General features: G+C 44.4%; 1 protein-coding gene across 1 annotated transcript; it reads right to left on the reverse strand.

Annotated features, from left to right (window-relative positions):
- Window positions 1-630: 630 nt before the first annotated feature.
- IRS4 (insulin receptor substrate 4) lies at window positions 631-15,163 on the reverse strand. Its single transcript, XM_026035987.1, has 2 exons — window positions 12,180-15,163; window positions 631-973 (listed from the first exon to the last, which is right to left on the reverse strand). Exons 1-2 carry the CDS (start codon window positions 15,049-15,051, stop codon window positions 969-971), a joined length of 2,877 nt encoding a protein of 958 aa, XP_025891772.1. The 5' UTR covers window positions 15,052-15,163; the 3' UTR covers window positions 631-968.
- Between the last annotated feature and the right edge of the window lie 214 nt (window positions 15,164-15,377).

Here is a 15,377-nt window from a genome sequence, read left to right on the forward strand (position 1 = left end):
TAAAACTGGGACTTTGGTCAAAAGTAAGATCAATTAGGGTGGTTTTTCTTTAAAAAGCTACAGCTGACAAATATAATGCAAAAGTTACAAAAGTTGGATAAGACTCTGCACTTCTCCATTTGAGTGCATGAACAAAAACCTCATTTTACACAATTCATATTTATAAACAACTAACTTGAGGATAAGAACAAAAACCACCTACAAGACAACCAGCCCATTCATCCTACTTTGCACACACCAAAACTTGGAGCAAAAAATTCAGTTTAAGCTCTGACAGTCATTTGATTTAAAATGCTCTAGCCTATGATCAAGAAATACCTCTTGTACCATTAACGCAAAACTAGAGGAAAAAAACAAAAACAACAAAAAAAAAAAAACGCCGTAAAAAAAAAAAAAAAAAAAAAAAAAAGGCCAAAGAGGTCTCTCCTTCATGGCCCGGTCCAGTCCCATGGGTTCTCCCCCAAGCTAACGCGTACCTCTCCCTTCCTCCCTTGTTCCCCCAGCCAACCAGAGGGGAAAAAAAATAAAATAAGAAAACTTGAACTGCCAGAATATTTCTAAACATGTTTGCAGCTAATCACTTGTTAATGTACCAGAGAAGCAAAACCCATGTTAGCAGGCAATCGGAAACCAGCTCTGACTTCCCAGAAGAGGAGCAGAACCCGAAGGGCGAAGGGGAGAGGCAGGAGTGAGGAGGGGGTGCCCGCCAGCGGCGGCGCTGCCTCTGCGGGGGTCCAACAGGCAGGACCCCATCCCATCACCAAAGCACAAAGTCTCAGTTCAAATCATTTTGAATGTGAAGAACTGATGTCTATGAACAAATTAGGAGGATGCGTGGCTATGTCCGTGCTGGTGGAAATGAAAGTAGCCGGCTGGAGCTGAGCTTTGCTTCCAAAAGCACCACACAGTTTCTGGAGTTTCCAGCAGAAAAGTCTTCACTTCCAACAACGGTTGCCTTGGTAATGCAGTCAGTCTAGGAAGAGAGGAGAAAAAAAAGTCGGTGACATTTTAAATGCAAGTTATATTGGAAAAAGAAAATTTTTTTGGTGAGAAGACTACACGGGCTCATCCACCACAGAAGTGGCAGCAGCCAAAGGCGGCACAGGGCAGGGAAACTGCACCCAGAAACCTTGAGAGAGCTGGAAAAAAGCAAAGTGGGGAGCGAGCCCCAACACACCAGCAGTGCCCTCAGCCTCTTCCAGCCCATCCACCAGAAAGGACCACAGCTCAGAGCTGCCCATAGCCTCCCACAGAGCTCTCACCGCCCTCCTGCACCTCTGCTGCAAGCGAGGGCACCACCCTGCCCTCTGCTCCTCAGGAATCCCCCACCTCAGGGATACCAGGGAACACCTGAGTTGAGTTTCCGTGAACTTTCTTTTTGAAGGAGATAGACAACACTCTGGACAAAAAGCTTTGTACCGATCTTCATTGAGCACAAGGGCTACAGCAGGTCTGCCACAGCCATGCCACTAACCCTCCTATTAACAGTTCCTGGTTCTTCCCACTACATCCAGAGACGGCACCTGCAAAAATACTTATTTGTCCTCAAGATGAGGACCGAGGTCACTGTTCTCTGCCAATCCATAAACTTTGGTCACTAGAGTTAGAACTTTCTACCTCCCTTTCAAGCTGTGACACGAGTCCACAGGGATTCCTCTCCTGATGCAGAAAGTGCAAGTCTGCTAAATTAGCCTTCAGAAAACACAATCATAGAATCACAGAATGCTTAAGGTTGGAAGGGATCTCAGAAGTACAGCCTACTGTGTCCTCCGCGAGCTGTGCAAGTCCAGCTCTGCCATCACACAGCCACGAGCACCGCAATGCCACTGCCACTGCTAGGCAGTGAGAGGGCTGCTGCAATGAGAAAGGGCAAGATTTTGAGCTTAATCCTGTTTTGTCTGGTCTAAGAAAAGACTAAGACCCAGCTAGCGCCACCCCAGGAATACTGTGAAGCAAACGTGGCCACCTGAAGAACAGGTGAGACTTATGCATAATAACACAAACCTGTATGTTTACTTACAGACCCAATCATGAAGTATGCGCTTGTTAAATACACCGAGGTTCCACCCTCGCTGCAGTCGGCTGCACAGAAATCACAATTTCCTCAAGAACACGGGCCCTCCCAAACAGGGCTTGAGGAGCTGACGCCACAAGACAGCCAGAACCCCACAAGCCCCGGCTCCCGGCCCAGGCAACTGAGCACCTCAGCAGGGCTGGAGGCAGCAACCAGTTCAGTTTTGAAAAAAGTTTTCCTCTTTAGAAAAAAAAGACTTTTTGTTGTAGGGCCAAAGGATGAAAATACGCACCTTGCTTCGCTGTGAATCACCCCTCAACGGGACACCCAAGGGAAACACTGAAGCAGCAACAGCTTCTCCATTAAGCCTATGCTCAGTAAAAATTAGCATCTCCCCACACCCCCGCCCCCTCGCTGCTTCAGCCCCATGAGCTACATGAAAGGCACTTCAGACAGTGCCTCGGCTTGGGTCAGGACCTTCTTCCTCCACGCCTAACGCGCGGCACACCTGGGAGCCACTCGGCGAGTTGTTCTCATCTCCTGCAGCGCATCCCTGTGCAGGGCGGCCGCGCAGCCGGGCCTCGAGCAGCGCGCCTGCAGCACAGCCTGGGGGCCACAGCTACAAGCCCTCCAAGGAAGTGCCTAACTGCCAAACTCTGCTTACCTTCCAGCTTGGATTCTTTGAGCACATCTGGCAAAACACAGAGAGCACTGCAACTCTTTCTAAAAGTGAGCTCAACAGGTAGTTCTAGCCCACAGTGACCCAGAACAACTTACGGGAAATCAGGAGAAAGTACCAGCAACTAAGCTTCACGGAAGCGGATAAATCCCTTGGCCTTCCTGGGGAGCATTTTCCCCCCGCTGCAAGGTCACAGTTGTTACACAAGAAGCTGCTGCTCTTACCCCTCCTCTGAACCCTCTAGAAAGCTGAGAATTTCAGTTCTGCAGCTTGGGCAGTGTGCTCAGCTTGAGCTATCACTTCATTTCAGAGGGGATAAAAACATCAAGTATTCATAAATATAAATCAGTATCTAGAGGCATACACATGCTTGCCTGCACACACACATGTGTATATACACACACAGAGATAGATACCTAGGTAGATACAGGTATCTGTCATGGCACTTTTCCCTCCTCAGTGTGCTGTATCCCCTGAGGGTTGTTTCACACTGTATTAACAGTGAGATATGAGAATTGCTGATCAATGGTAAAAAAATGGCTTATTTGTACTGTATTATTGTATGAATGTATCTGACTTGACACCAACTTACTCATAGAACACTGAGGGAGGCTATGAAGCAAACAGGCAAAACAACTCTTGGGAGAGAAGAACAGCTTATCACAAAGGAATGGAGCCAAGAAGGCAGCACTGAATCTCACAGAGTTGCTCCTCAGTTTCCTTCAGACTCTGCAAATGTAAATGCCACTGAGACAAGTTAGTGGCCAGGCCAGACATGACAAGATTAAAAACAACTTCGCGTGCAGAACCAATGTAAACATATCTCTACTCCTGAGCTTTTAGAGGAGTTCAGAGGGAAATCTGCTCAATCTACTTCCAAGAAAGAGAGGAAATGAAGTTCTGGAAAACAGACGTCCAGACAGCATCAGGCATTTGAACATTTTCACACATCACCTCAACATATAAATGCAGTTTAGAAAACTTAGAAAAAAAATAAAACCAAACTGTCATTACTTTTTTTCTTTTCTTTTTTTACAATAAAATCAGATTTGGCCCATGTAAACTAAGGCCCTGATCCAGCAAAGTATTCTTTTTTTTTTTTTCAGATAAGCCAAATTACATGCCTACTCTTTAAGCAGGTTTCAAGCAATTTCTTAAATCAGCAACAAGGCAATAGTGTTCAAATTAAGCTAATGATTTATGACTATTTTATACATAAAATTTGACTGATCTTTCTACAAGAAGAAGCAAAAATTGTTTTTAAGACGCAATCCACTTTTCATTGGATAAACTATTTAAAACCATCAGTAACAACACATCCCAGTATAAGGCTGCTTTTCTTCAAGTTGTATGTATAACATTCAGAAGACAAAGTTTCTCTTCCAAGTAATCTTTATCCACACTTATTCATTCAAGCATGGCTCGCTGTTCTTGCTACTTAATGTTGTCATGAGCTACTAAGCCTCTCCCATGCTTTACAACCAATTTTATTTACTCTGCAGAAATGCCTTATCTTGTGCAACAGCAGGGGTTTTTTTCTGTTTTAATAAACAGTAGTGAAGTTTCTAGGAAGGCATTATGCACACTCCCTAATTTCATCGCCTTCACTGATACTATTCCTAGAATTAGGAAACTGTAGTGCTGTTTTGGCAGGAGCATAACAACAACTTAAACTGCACTGGACAAGCCTGACAAGAAGTTGTTACTGGTTTTTGTTCTTTTTTTTCCTCCAGACTAAACTGTTTTAATTACAGCAAGATGATACTAAAAAATAACTTCTATTCAGCTGAAAAGCCATACCTGAGGAGTTTAAAACTTCAGAATTTCATGTCAGAGATATATGAAGAAAAAAAAAAAGTGGTTGAAGGAGCCACTGCTTCATTGCTGCTCCACTGTGGTACAGCCAGGTAACCAGAGCTCTTCAGCCTCAAGAGGGATATTTGGACAGGAAACAGAATAATCAGAAAATTACAGCATTATACTGCATGTCAGAGCTCTGTGTGGCAGGAAAGTGGCTAACTGTACAGTTAAATGTATGGAGAAGAGCACAGCATCTGCAGAATAATCATAAGTGGCACAGAAAGGGCTTCGTTATCTGGGTTTGAAGCATCCGTAAGGGCCTCCTGCGACGCACACACATCCTGACCAAAGGCTGCTGCAGAAGCGCAAAGTTTACATGGATTCAAAGAGAGACTGGGGAAGTACTTAGAAGTAGTATCTGTAGAGGATTTCCAAGAGGACCAAGTACATGAGGCTCAGGAAATCCCCCAAGCTGAAAGCAGCCAGAGGCTGGGAGAGTGCTGGTGGGGAAGCATTAGAGAAGCTCACCCTGTTCTTCCTCCCTCTTGGGTGATGTCTGCTCACAGTTCCTGCGGAAAGGATGGGACAGGAGGCAAACTAAGTCCTGCTCTGAGTAAAACTGTCCTTAGGAACACGAGATACAGAAAGCGTTGCTCATGACTAAGGAATCAGCTCCCTGCCTTTCAAATTATCTTTCCTATGGGAAGTTTCACATGTAATTTTTCTCTTGCCACCCGCTTTGGCCATTGACATTTGAAAGCATTCAGCATTTTTTCCTTTCACCTCTACCACCAGGAAGGACTGTCAGCAGCAGCAACTTGCTCCACAGCTGCATACCCGAGTTAATTATAGCCTCGGCGCAGTCTGGCTTCTCACCCCTACCACCTCCTGGCCACCGCAGCCTGGCCCTCTGCTCAGGTGCCTGCACAAAACCTCTCTACCAACAGTCCCTACCCGCCACCGCAGACGATGGTGGCATGCAGCAATTTTTTAATTACGATGCTATTGAGTCTGTGTTAACATTAGGACATCCCCAAAGCTCTGGCTTATGCAGGGGATGAAGAAAACAGTTCCGACTGCACGTGTGAAGCAAGGTCTTCTCAGGGCACCCAAACAAGAGCCAAGGCCATCAGCTTGCAGAGACAGCTGGGGAACGCACAACGTGGACAGAGTTAAATCGTGTTGATACACAGACCAACTTTAATCAACTGCTGCTGCCACCTTTTCTAGACGCATCCCCAACTACCGCAGTGTCTGCTGAACCTGACCTACCTAAACAGGAAAGTAGTAGAGTTTTACACTCTAAATTCCTCAGGCTACTCTCAAGCAGCTGAAAGCAGCACAGAAGAGAGGAGTGGATACCACTTAAGACCTCGCTGTTTAAAGATGCACTCCAAAAACTCTAAAGCAACACTAGAAGACTGCATGAATCCAGGCGCTGCAGCTGCAAAGCTCCTGCAGAAGACAGAAGAAATGGTAATGCTCAGGCAGCTCCATCCTCCTTGCTGCTTCAGGAGCGAAGTCGCCCCGTGAATCAAGGATGCAGTTGCACATTACATGAGCTGCACAGTAGCACCAAACACATGGATCCTGTGCTCCTTCTTCATCCTTAGCTACACATTCCTGCACTCTCACCTGCATAAACTTAGCTGTTGCACAGCTGCAGGAAAACTGACACACATGCACAGATTTTTTTTTGTGTGTGTGTATATATATAAAACACCTCCCTGTGTTAGCCCACAAATCACTGGCACACGACACACAGAGCAAAAATACAAAAAGTAAATAAAAAAAGCTTTCAAGTAAGCAACATTTGTCCCTTGAGATATAGTTCATGATTTAACCGGGTCAGAAAAATTCTTGCCAACAGCCTATTATGTTGCTGCTCTTGGGGTAATACTACACCTCAAGCAAAAACTTCACAAATCCAAACACTTCTAATGATTTGAGATCATTCAGATAAGACACTCAGGATGTCAAATAACACCCCTGAAATGCCTTTGATGAGTCAGGCTAATTTACTTTTGTCTTCCCACTGCCCTCAAGTATGTCCCAAATTCCTCCTGCGCAAGGTTCTCCACTAAACCCAACCATCTCTAAACTTAGGGACCTTTCAGTAGAGGGCCAGACCAAAACATGTTATTTTCTGCTCTCGATCTGGGAGGCAGGGCTTCAAGTACATGGCAATACTGCAGGAAAGTTCTGCTTTAACTTGTGAGAGTAATTCATCACTGCAGAGTTGATAACATGCAAGAGCTACATGTGGAAAAAAAGAAAAAGCAAAGTTCCCAGGGAGGGCCAGAGGACAGCTCTGCAGCCAGGTTGTTACGCACCGTTTAAAGACGGGTCATTACAAAAATTAATACATTTTTTGGACAAAAGAGCAATAATAAAGCATCTCTGGCCCCAGAAAGCCTTGCCATCCTGCCTGCCTTTCAATTTGATCACTTCCCTTTTGATTGAAAGATGATACCTGAGCAAAACAGTATTTCAAATAAAACTGCAGAGCTTTCTCCCCTCCCAATTTAGATCAGGGAAAAAAATAAAAATAAGAAGCTTTTTAGCAGAATCAGCAGACTGGACACTATTCAGCCTGTTTTGGGAGCCTCACAGCTCCACAAACAGAGCACACAAGCACACACCAAGTTACAACACAGTACTATAAACTCTCTAACACCATCCAAAACCCTCCCCACCACTAGCAATTGCTATGGAGAAAACGGATTAAAGAGCCTTTCATTAAGGGGAAAAAAAAAAAGCATATGCAGGGTTTAGAAAACAAACAAACAGAAAAATCGGCAATACCTCCTGCTAACATGCCACCAAATACATAAAAAACTCAAAGCTTCAAGTGAGGAGCCATCGCAGTAACCCTGGCCGCGACGCCGGCTCAGAAAGGCTTGCAGAAACTTCCTGCACCCGTGGCAGGGGGAACAAGGGGTCGCACATGGCAAGGCAGGAGGGCAGCAGCCTAATTTTACAGGCAAAAACAGAGAGGGCAATAAGATATTTAAGACTGCACTCAAAGACTAAAGTAAAAGCTATTTAAATCAGTCCCAGATTACTGCCCTAACCTCCTGCGTCCTGCAATAGTGCCTTACTGTCCAGGCAGCTACACTCAACAGTGGAAAGTTAAGACTTCCAAAGGAAATACCCCTGACTTAGCTGCAATGTTGCATTTAAAACCCGGAGAAGCTGATTTTCAAGAGTATTTTAACATTCACTACAAATTAAGTGGTCTCTCTTAATGACAAAGGAGTGGTATTATTTCAGATTTTTTTTTTTAACCAAGGTACATGTAAAACAAGTGATTTTTGGTCAAATATGTCATAATTAATTCTCTCCCACGCTACAAGACAAAAATCTGTTCTGCCTTCAGTAGCTCACATACTGCTGGAGAAAGCAGTCTTGTATATTTTTAAGCATAGCAGTAAGTCACTCAAGACTGTTAAAATGGCATCTGTTACAGTAAAACTTTCAAAGAATTATTATCCTTGCATTACTTCAAAGATTAGAATGCATGTCAGTGTGAAGATACATTTCTGTTGGGTTCTTCAAGCTATTTTTAAATAGGCCTGTGCCTTAAGTACTCTGTCGATACAAAGAGCCTCAGTGCAAAGTAAACTCTTAAAAACCACTAGTCTGAAATCCAAAAGCTGCAGTTATTTACCTAGTAAACTGTAATTTACTATATTAATAGTGGCTCAATCTTACAGACTCTGAATTTCTCAGAACATATTGCTCACTATATTTTTCAGGATTTTGCATCTGAAATATGCAAGTTAGCACAAGGAATATGTGCAGCGTAGTATTAGTTTTGCCTTAAAACGGTACTTGCTTTTCCTCCCACCCAACTTTCCCAGACTGTACATAGCATTTCTTATGTAGTCTAACCCAGGAGCAGATTAAGGTGAGGATCATTTCAATTATAATCCTGCACTTTGGAGAACTTCTGAAACAATCTCTTAACAGCTTATTAGAATATCAGGTAGAGATAAGATTAAAGAGTGGGAGTAAAATAGGTGGGTTGATATCAAGCCAAATATTACATTTACTCTGAACAGCCTGTTTTGGTTTTGAAGGCCATGGTATCTTTGCAGGTTTAATATTTCTAATTAAGTCTGAAGAAACATGCTAGTATTATCCAGGAGCCATTAGGCAGTTTATTACCGCCCCGCTCTCATCATCCTCCCCAGTTTCTACAAGGTCCAATAACAAGGTATACATTAGCTAAGCCCTGTTTGAAGTAGCTTTAGTGTTCTCTACTCCTAGCACAAAATTTCATGACTCAGATCCATGTAATCAAAACTGCAAACCGCTTGCTTCAATATTGTGTAACGATTTCATGATGAAACTGTTTCACTAATGACCTTCTTAAACTTTAAGCATAAAAACAAAAACCTTATACTCATTTTATGGTCATCGTTTTCCATGTAAAGCCTCAGCTCAGTTTTGCCTAAACCTGAGACAAAAACTTGAAAAACAAGGCAGACCTACTTCCCACTCAGACCGAGTGCCCTCCCTCTCCTGCAACCATTTCATGAATGGAGAAAAAAAAAGAGGGAAAGAAAGAAAGGGGAAAAAAAAAAAAAACAGCCGGTTTCACACCAGTGAACCTGAACCAGCAGCAGTTTGGGACTCACAGTGAGGGCAATGAGGCTTTGGAAATCACTCTCTGTCCTATCACTCTCGGCAGTTAGGAGAATGAGGCTGAGTCACAGAACACAATATCTCATTTAAACAAACAAAAACAAAACAGCAAATCACCAGAAGTTGGGAAATGGTTTCCTTCCATGCAAAACTGTACTGAAGGGGGAAGAGATTAAAGTTCCCTACCAGACGGGATTTAATAAGTCAGGCACAGCTCCATTTTTGGAAGTCAAGGATAAAGGTATCTACTAAAACTTTTCCTTAAAAGTTGATTTAACCATTTAGAAATATTTTTTCAGGAAAAAAGACTATGAGTGGGATGCAAAGAGATATAAACACAGTATTTAGCTCTGGTAAAAGTCGCCAAAAGTACTAAAAATACCAGTTACACATAAATACACTATGCCATACCTCTTCAGGGGGCAAGAAATTTATGAGTGAAGATTTATCTTCAAGATTCAAAACAATTTACAAGTTTCCTCAGGTTTATATATTTTTAAAATACTAAAAGGCTTCATTGTAGCAGAAACTGATCAGCTGTTAACCTACAACTCTGCTCGCTAAAGGAAGATACACTGTTTGGTATTTGAATGTAAACTAGCATCTTTATAATAGATTTTATAATCAAGAATTTTAGGCTATCACTAAAGAACCAAAGTGCAGACCAGTACACCAGCAGTTTGCCATGCTGTATTTAAATCAGGTAAAATCCTGCTAGCCTGGATGGCTCTTAAATCTGCTCACCCCTCTGAGAAGGGCCTCAAAGTGAGCAACATCCATCCCTACCCCAGCAGCCCTTCCTCTTACATACTATGTTTTAGGCCATCTTTGCATAAAACTTACGTCTTGTTTCACAACAGGATTTTAGTGGGGTTTATTTTTATTTTTTCCCCTTCTCAGACTAGAGAAAAGAACACTAAGTTCTTAGTATTCTCATGGCGAAATTCCTGATAGTTTCCATATTTTTATGCAGTTTCTTTCAGTTCAGTCTTTCCTCCCTGTAACTTGCAATAGATATGGAAAATAAAAAAAGGAAACAGTACAGAGCTGTGGACATTAATTGTAGCAGTAATGAGCACACTGTTTAACATGAGTACCATTTCTTAACAGAGTTTCTCTTGAGAAACATTTTTATACGTAAAATTTACAGCACAGCCAAAATAAGTATTTGTTCTTTTTCTCCATTTTTTAAAAGATGTTATACTTTATAACACATATTTTAGAGATAGAGGATGGGACTAAGATCAAGAAGGAATTTTACTGAGTTTACTGGCTTTTTTTTTTTAAGCCTGAAAATGGCAACCAGGATGCCTCTGACTGACAAATCTTTGAAGTGCTGAAAGACTAACTTTGGAAGAAAGCACTTCTTGGACTGGCAGCTTTCAAAGTCTTCTAAATTTGATTAAAAAAAAAAAAAAAAAAAAAAAAAAAGCAGGGGAAAAAAGCCACCGAGTCAAACCACACGTTTCTGAGCAGCCCCGAGCAGCGCTGCCAGCCTGCGAACGGCACACTCGCTGAGTCAGGCTTACACCTTCCATGTGGAAAGCCTACAGTTTCAAGCTCCTGCAATGCCTTCTGCCTTTAGATCCTTCGTTTTAAGGGGAAAATGGAGAGAGGGGAAAAAAAAAAAAAAGAGCTGTTTTTGTGTTTAAGACTCCAGTCAAAGATACACACATCAGTATTGGTCTGCCCCTTTATTGCTTTCTCTATTGACAGAGAAGTGGGCAAATATAAGTGTTCGGCAGTGATTAAATATTTCCTCTTGCTAGTCATTAATTATCAACTACACATATCTTTGCAGAGAGAGGAAAACATCATTACCTACACACAGCTTTATCTGGAAGGGGAATTACTGTGGAAAAAGCTGAGTGGGTCACAAAGAGCAAAATATGGATTATGCTGCCAAAGAGACTGTTACAGAGCAGTACAGCACTTGCATAAAACAGTGCTGCTCAGTGAGTGGACGCAGATCACACCACCAACAGCTAATTACGAATTTCTGCGTCACCATGACAGCAAAGAGCTTATCGTAGGAACAGTAGTGTCCCTTCTCTTGCCCAAAGTCTTCCTCCCCACCCCCAGCAGCCTCAGTTTTCATCTGTACCCTGGAAACATTGCCTTAAGCTTGGTCAGACAGTACTGACCACTGGAAAATTAGAGCTCCCAAGTTTCTGCGCTAGAGAACACCCCTCAAAGCCTGCTCTTCTACTGGGTACAGGCAACCAGCCCTGGCTGCCGCAGAGGACAGCAGGGGGATGAAGGACCAGCCTTGGACTCGCACACACCAGAAGGCCACAGTCCTGGAGGGCTTTGGCTGCTGGAGCTGCTCACTGTCCCACCCAGCCACCCTGAGATGGCTCTGGGCAGGGTACCAGGATACCCTGGGGCCCAGGGACCCAAAGGAGCCTATCAGACCTCAGGAGAGGGGAAGGAGAAAAAGCCTTCTCTACCTAAGATTCAGCTGAATAAATGTAGGCAGATTTGCACATTAAAAAGCACTCCACCTACATTTATTAAAATAAACAGATGTAAAAAAAGAATCACCAAAAGGTTTGACATTTAAATCCAGTTTAGCAATTCACAGCTTCCCCTATCCTTAAAACAAATTTTAAAAAGCTCAAGTTTAAAAAAAGAAGAAAAGAAGAAAGCGAAGAGTCATCTAATTACAAGGAGGGAAGAAGAAGAAGAAAACAAAGGGAAAATAGTGGGTTACCATAACCTCAGGACAAGATTCCAGGACATAAAATATGATTAACGTTCATAGTAGCAAAATTATTTTGTAAAGATCTAGGCCAGCAGACAGCTTGATAACACATAAAACTGCCTAGCAGAAGAGTTACATAAATCTATACCCTTTAGGCCAAGGACCATGTCCTACATCTAGTGGTTTGCGTACTGTGCTATTACTAGACAAGAGACCCTAGAAAAAATAAAGATTGTAGAAACATCTACTCCATTTTGAAGACATTTTAAGTAGAGGATTCAATTCCTATAGTTAAACACACAGGAAAGGAAACTACTTCTAAAGTAACAAACCTTTTCTTGCAGCGTTACATTTGAGTCCGTCGGACCTGGTGAAATCTATGCTTACGTAAGCTCCACTGTCCAAACTCGAAGTACCATTTTGGAGGTGGCAAGTTGGTGTAGCAGTACTTGCCTCACAGCTTATAGGATCGTCACGTAAATTGAGGGCTATGTAGTTTAAGCCATTTTGAAATCCAGTTGAGGTATCCCTGGACATTTTGCTTTCCTGACCATCAGAAATGTTTTCATCTGGTTTCAACCAAACATTGTCAAATGAGGCAGAGCTGTGTCTTTTGCTACTATCGGTAAAGAAAGAGGAGGAAGTAGTCACAGTCCCGGCAGAGGAGAACGTTTCAGAACTGTGCCTCCTTCTGCCTTGAGGATCAGCTCGAATCACTTTCGGTCCCATGGGAGGTTCGGAGCTGGGAACAGAGAAGCTACTGCTACCAGCGTATCGATCAACGATGCACAGTCTATTAACTATGGAAGAAGGACTGTCAATCTTCACACCGTTGTCAGCTTCGGAGGCAAACGGCCGCGGCGGTGTTGTTGCCATGTTGAACGTCATATCTGTGTAATCATCAGTCCTGCTACTGGCAGCACTAACGCAAGCGGTACCAAAGGAAAGTCTAGCGTAGTCAGCATTCGGCTGGTTTCTAGGAATACTGGAACTTGCATAAATTGTAATATCTGTTAAGGAGTTAGACAGTTCCTTTGCTGCTTTTGGTGACTGTACATCCAAATCAACACTCATATAATCAGAAAGTGGGGACTGTCTGTGGTCACTGCTTGAGCCTAGAGATGACGGTGATCCCTCTGCAGATAAGGAATACGGTGTGTTACTCGCTTTTTCATTAAAATCAATATTTATATATTCCCCAGGACTAGCTGGCTCAGGTGGAACCGTACGATCATACATTCTCGGGATAGTATTACTGCCTCTCGTACCTAGGGGGAGTCTTGTAGGCCGAGTAGCCCTGTTCTGCGCAAGTCCTTCATCTGAACCTTTCACAACGGGCAATTTGGAGATGCCATTAGCCAGAGCTTCACTGCTGACACCTTTTACATTTTCTGGTCCACCATATAAAAGTTTTCCGGGTGAAGACATTGGGACATATTCACTATGGTCACCATTCTGTCCTGATAATGCCTTAAAGCTTCGAGGCAAAGAAAAATATGAACTGAAACCTTTGGAAACAGAAGTAGTATGAATATAATTTGAATCACCAGGGTGCTTTGGAGCTGAATTACCTGGTGACATATCCATATACTCATTGTTTATAATCTTCTCATTACTTCCTTTAGATACAAATCCAGTTAAAGGACTTCGGACAGGTGAAGAGCTAGCCTTTGGAAACATCATCATATATCCTCTGGAGTCAACCTGAGATGGTGACCACGAACTGTTGATCTGTTTTGGAACAGACACACTTTTGGCAGACATTGGCAAATAATCATTGTTACTTGATAGAGAAGATGCAACTCCGGGCATCATTGGCATATAGCCATCATCCCTGGCTTTACTCCTGCTTTGGTTACATATGGAATCAAGGTTAGCATCACTGTAGTCGGATTCATGGTTATCTTTCAGTTTTGGTGATTCAGAGTAGAGTAATCGCCCATGATTTCCTGCAGAATCCTCATCTAATGAAGCAGTCGTCTGTGTTGTTTTCTGCTGCACTGCTGCAGAAGTTGGTTTAGTTAGAGAATAAGTTCTTTTCCTGAAACACTTTTCAGCCTCCATATAATCATCCCTTGAACTATCATCTACTTGCTGCTTGCTCATGGACATGTACTCGCTCAAACAGTTCTCTTCTCTGATGGGTGGTGTGTTCCCCAAGGAATCCGGCGTATTACTCCTCACCCGAAAGTACCTGAAATCTCCAGGGCTAGAGCCATATTCATCTGAAGAGATAAATCCCCCATCACTTGGGGAGCCACAAACAGATGAGCTAGATGGCCTGGTTAACATGTCCGAAGCAGAGCCATGGCCACTACTGGAAGAAACACTGATGGGACTTGTAGTAGAGGGAAAATGCGACACTGGCAGTGAAGCAGATCTGGTGTGATAAGAAGAGCTGAACGCTGCCCTAACGTACCTGCCGCTGCCTTCTTGCCGGCCCAGATTCATCCTTGCAGTATTCAGATGGATCAGACTCCCAGTCACTGACCTGAAGGGTCTGGTCATGGTTCCTTCTCCCTCGCTGGATGTTCTGAAGCGGTAGGAGCTGCTGCTTTTGGTGGTAGGTGGAGTCCCTCCAGTAACACTCTCAGTTCTAGACCTCCTCTGCAGGCCCGTCTGGCTAGGGGGCAGGTTGCCCAAGTGCCTCCTAGTGGTGATAAAAGAAATAGGATTGGTACCACTACCACCACCAGAAGACTGGCTCTTGCTTCGGGGCCTGAACTCTGCAAAGGCCTTGAGCGCTTTCATGGTCTCCAGAAAAGTCTCGTGCATATTCTGGGCAACCACCGAATCATCCACTTGCATCCAGAGCTCGCCAGGACCGATGGACGCGGACCTGCCCACTTCAATGAAGAAGAAATTCTCTGAATGGCCACAGCGGCGGATATTCATCAGCTGCAAGTGGACAGAGGGCACCTCGGAGTTCAGCTTGACGAGGTGGATGGCTTTGCTGGAGAGGCACAACCTGTACACGCCGGTGAGGTTCTTGGTCTGCCCCAGGCCCTTGGGCTTCACATTGACCTGCCAGACCTCTTTGAAGACCGTGCCGGGCCTCAGGGCAGCGCCATAGTGCTCGTCATCCTCGTCCGCCTGCGGATCCGCCTGGTCCTCCTGCTCCAGGAAGCCCCTCTTGCTCTGGCTCATGAGCTCGCTGATGGCTTGGTACCAGGCCTCCTGCTCCGCCTCGTTCTCGGCCAGCATGGCGAAGTACTCGTCCTTGGTGTACAGGGCGATGATGTGCTTGTGCTTGGCGTCGGCGCGCCGGCTCACCGTGAAGCACTGGTAGAGGGGGATGACACGCTTGGGCGGGGGGCAGCAGAGCTGCGCGCCCCCGGCGGCGCCGCCGCGAAGGCTGCTCTTGAACTTCTTCTCGCTGTCGTAGTACTCGAGGCGGGCGGGGGCCACGTGGCTCTCGGCGCGCAGCACGAAGTAGCGCTTGTGGCCGTGCTTCTGCTTGCGCAGGTAGCCGCTCTTGCGCACGTCGTCGCCGGCGGCGGGCAGGGCCCCGGCGCGGCCCGGCGGGGCGG

This window comes from Nothoprocta perdicaria, unplaced genomic scaffold (genome assembly GCF_003342845.1).
Source record: "Nothoprocta perdicaria isolate Ctin4 unplaced genomic scaffold, notPer1 scaffold_17, whole genome shotgun sequence".
NCBI classification, from domain to species: domain Eukaryota; kingdom Metazoa; phylum Chordata; class Aves; order Tinamiformes; family Tinamidae; genus Nothoprocta; species Nothoprocta perdicaria.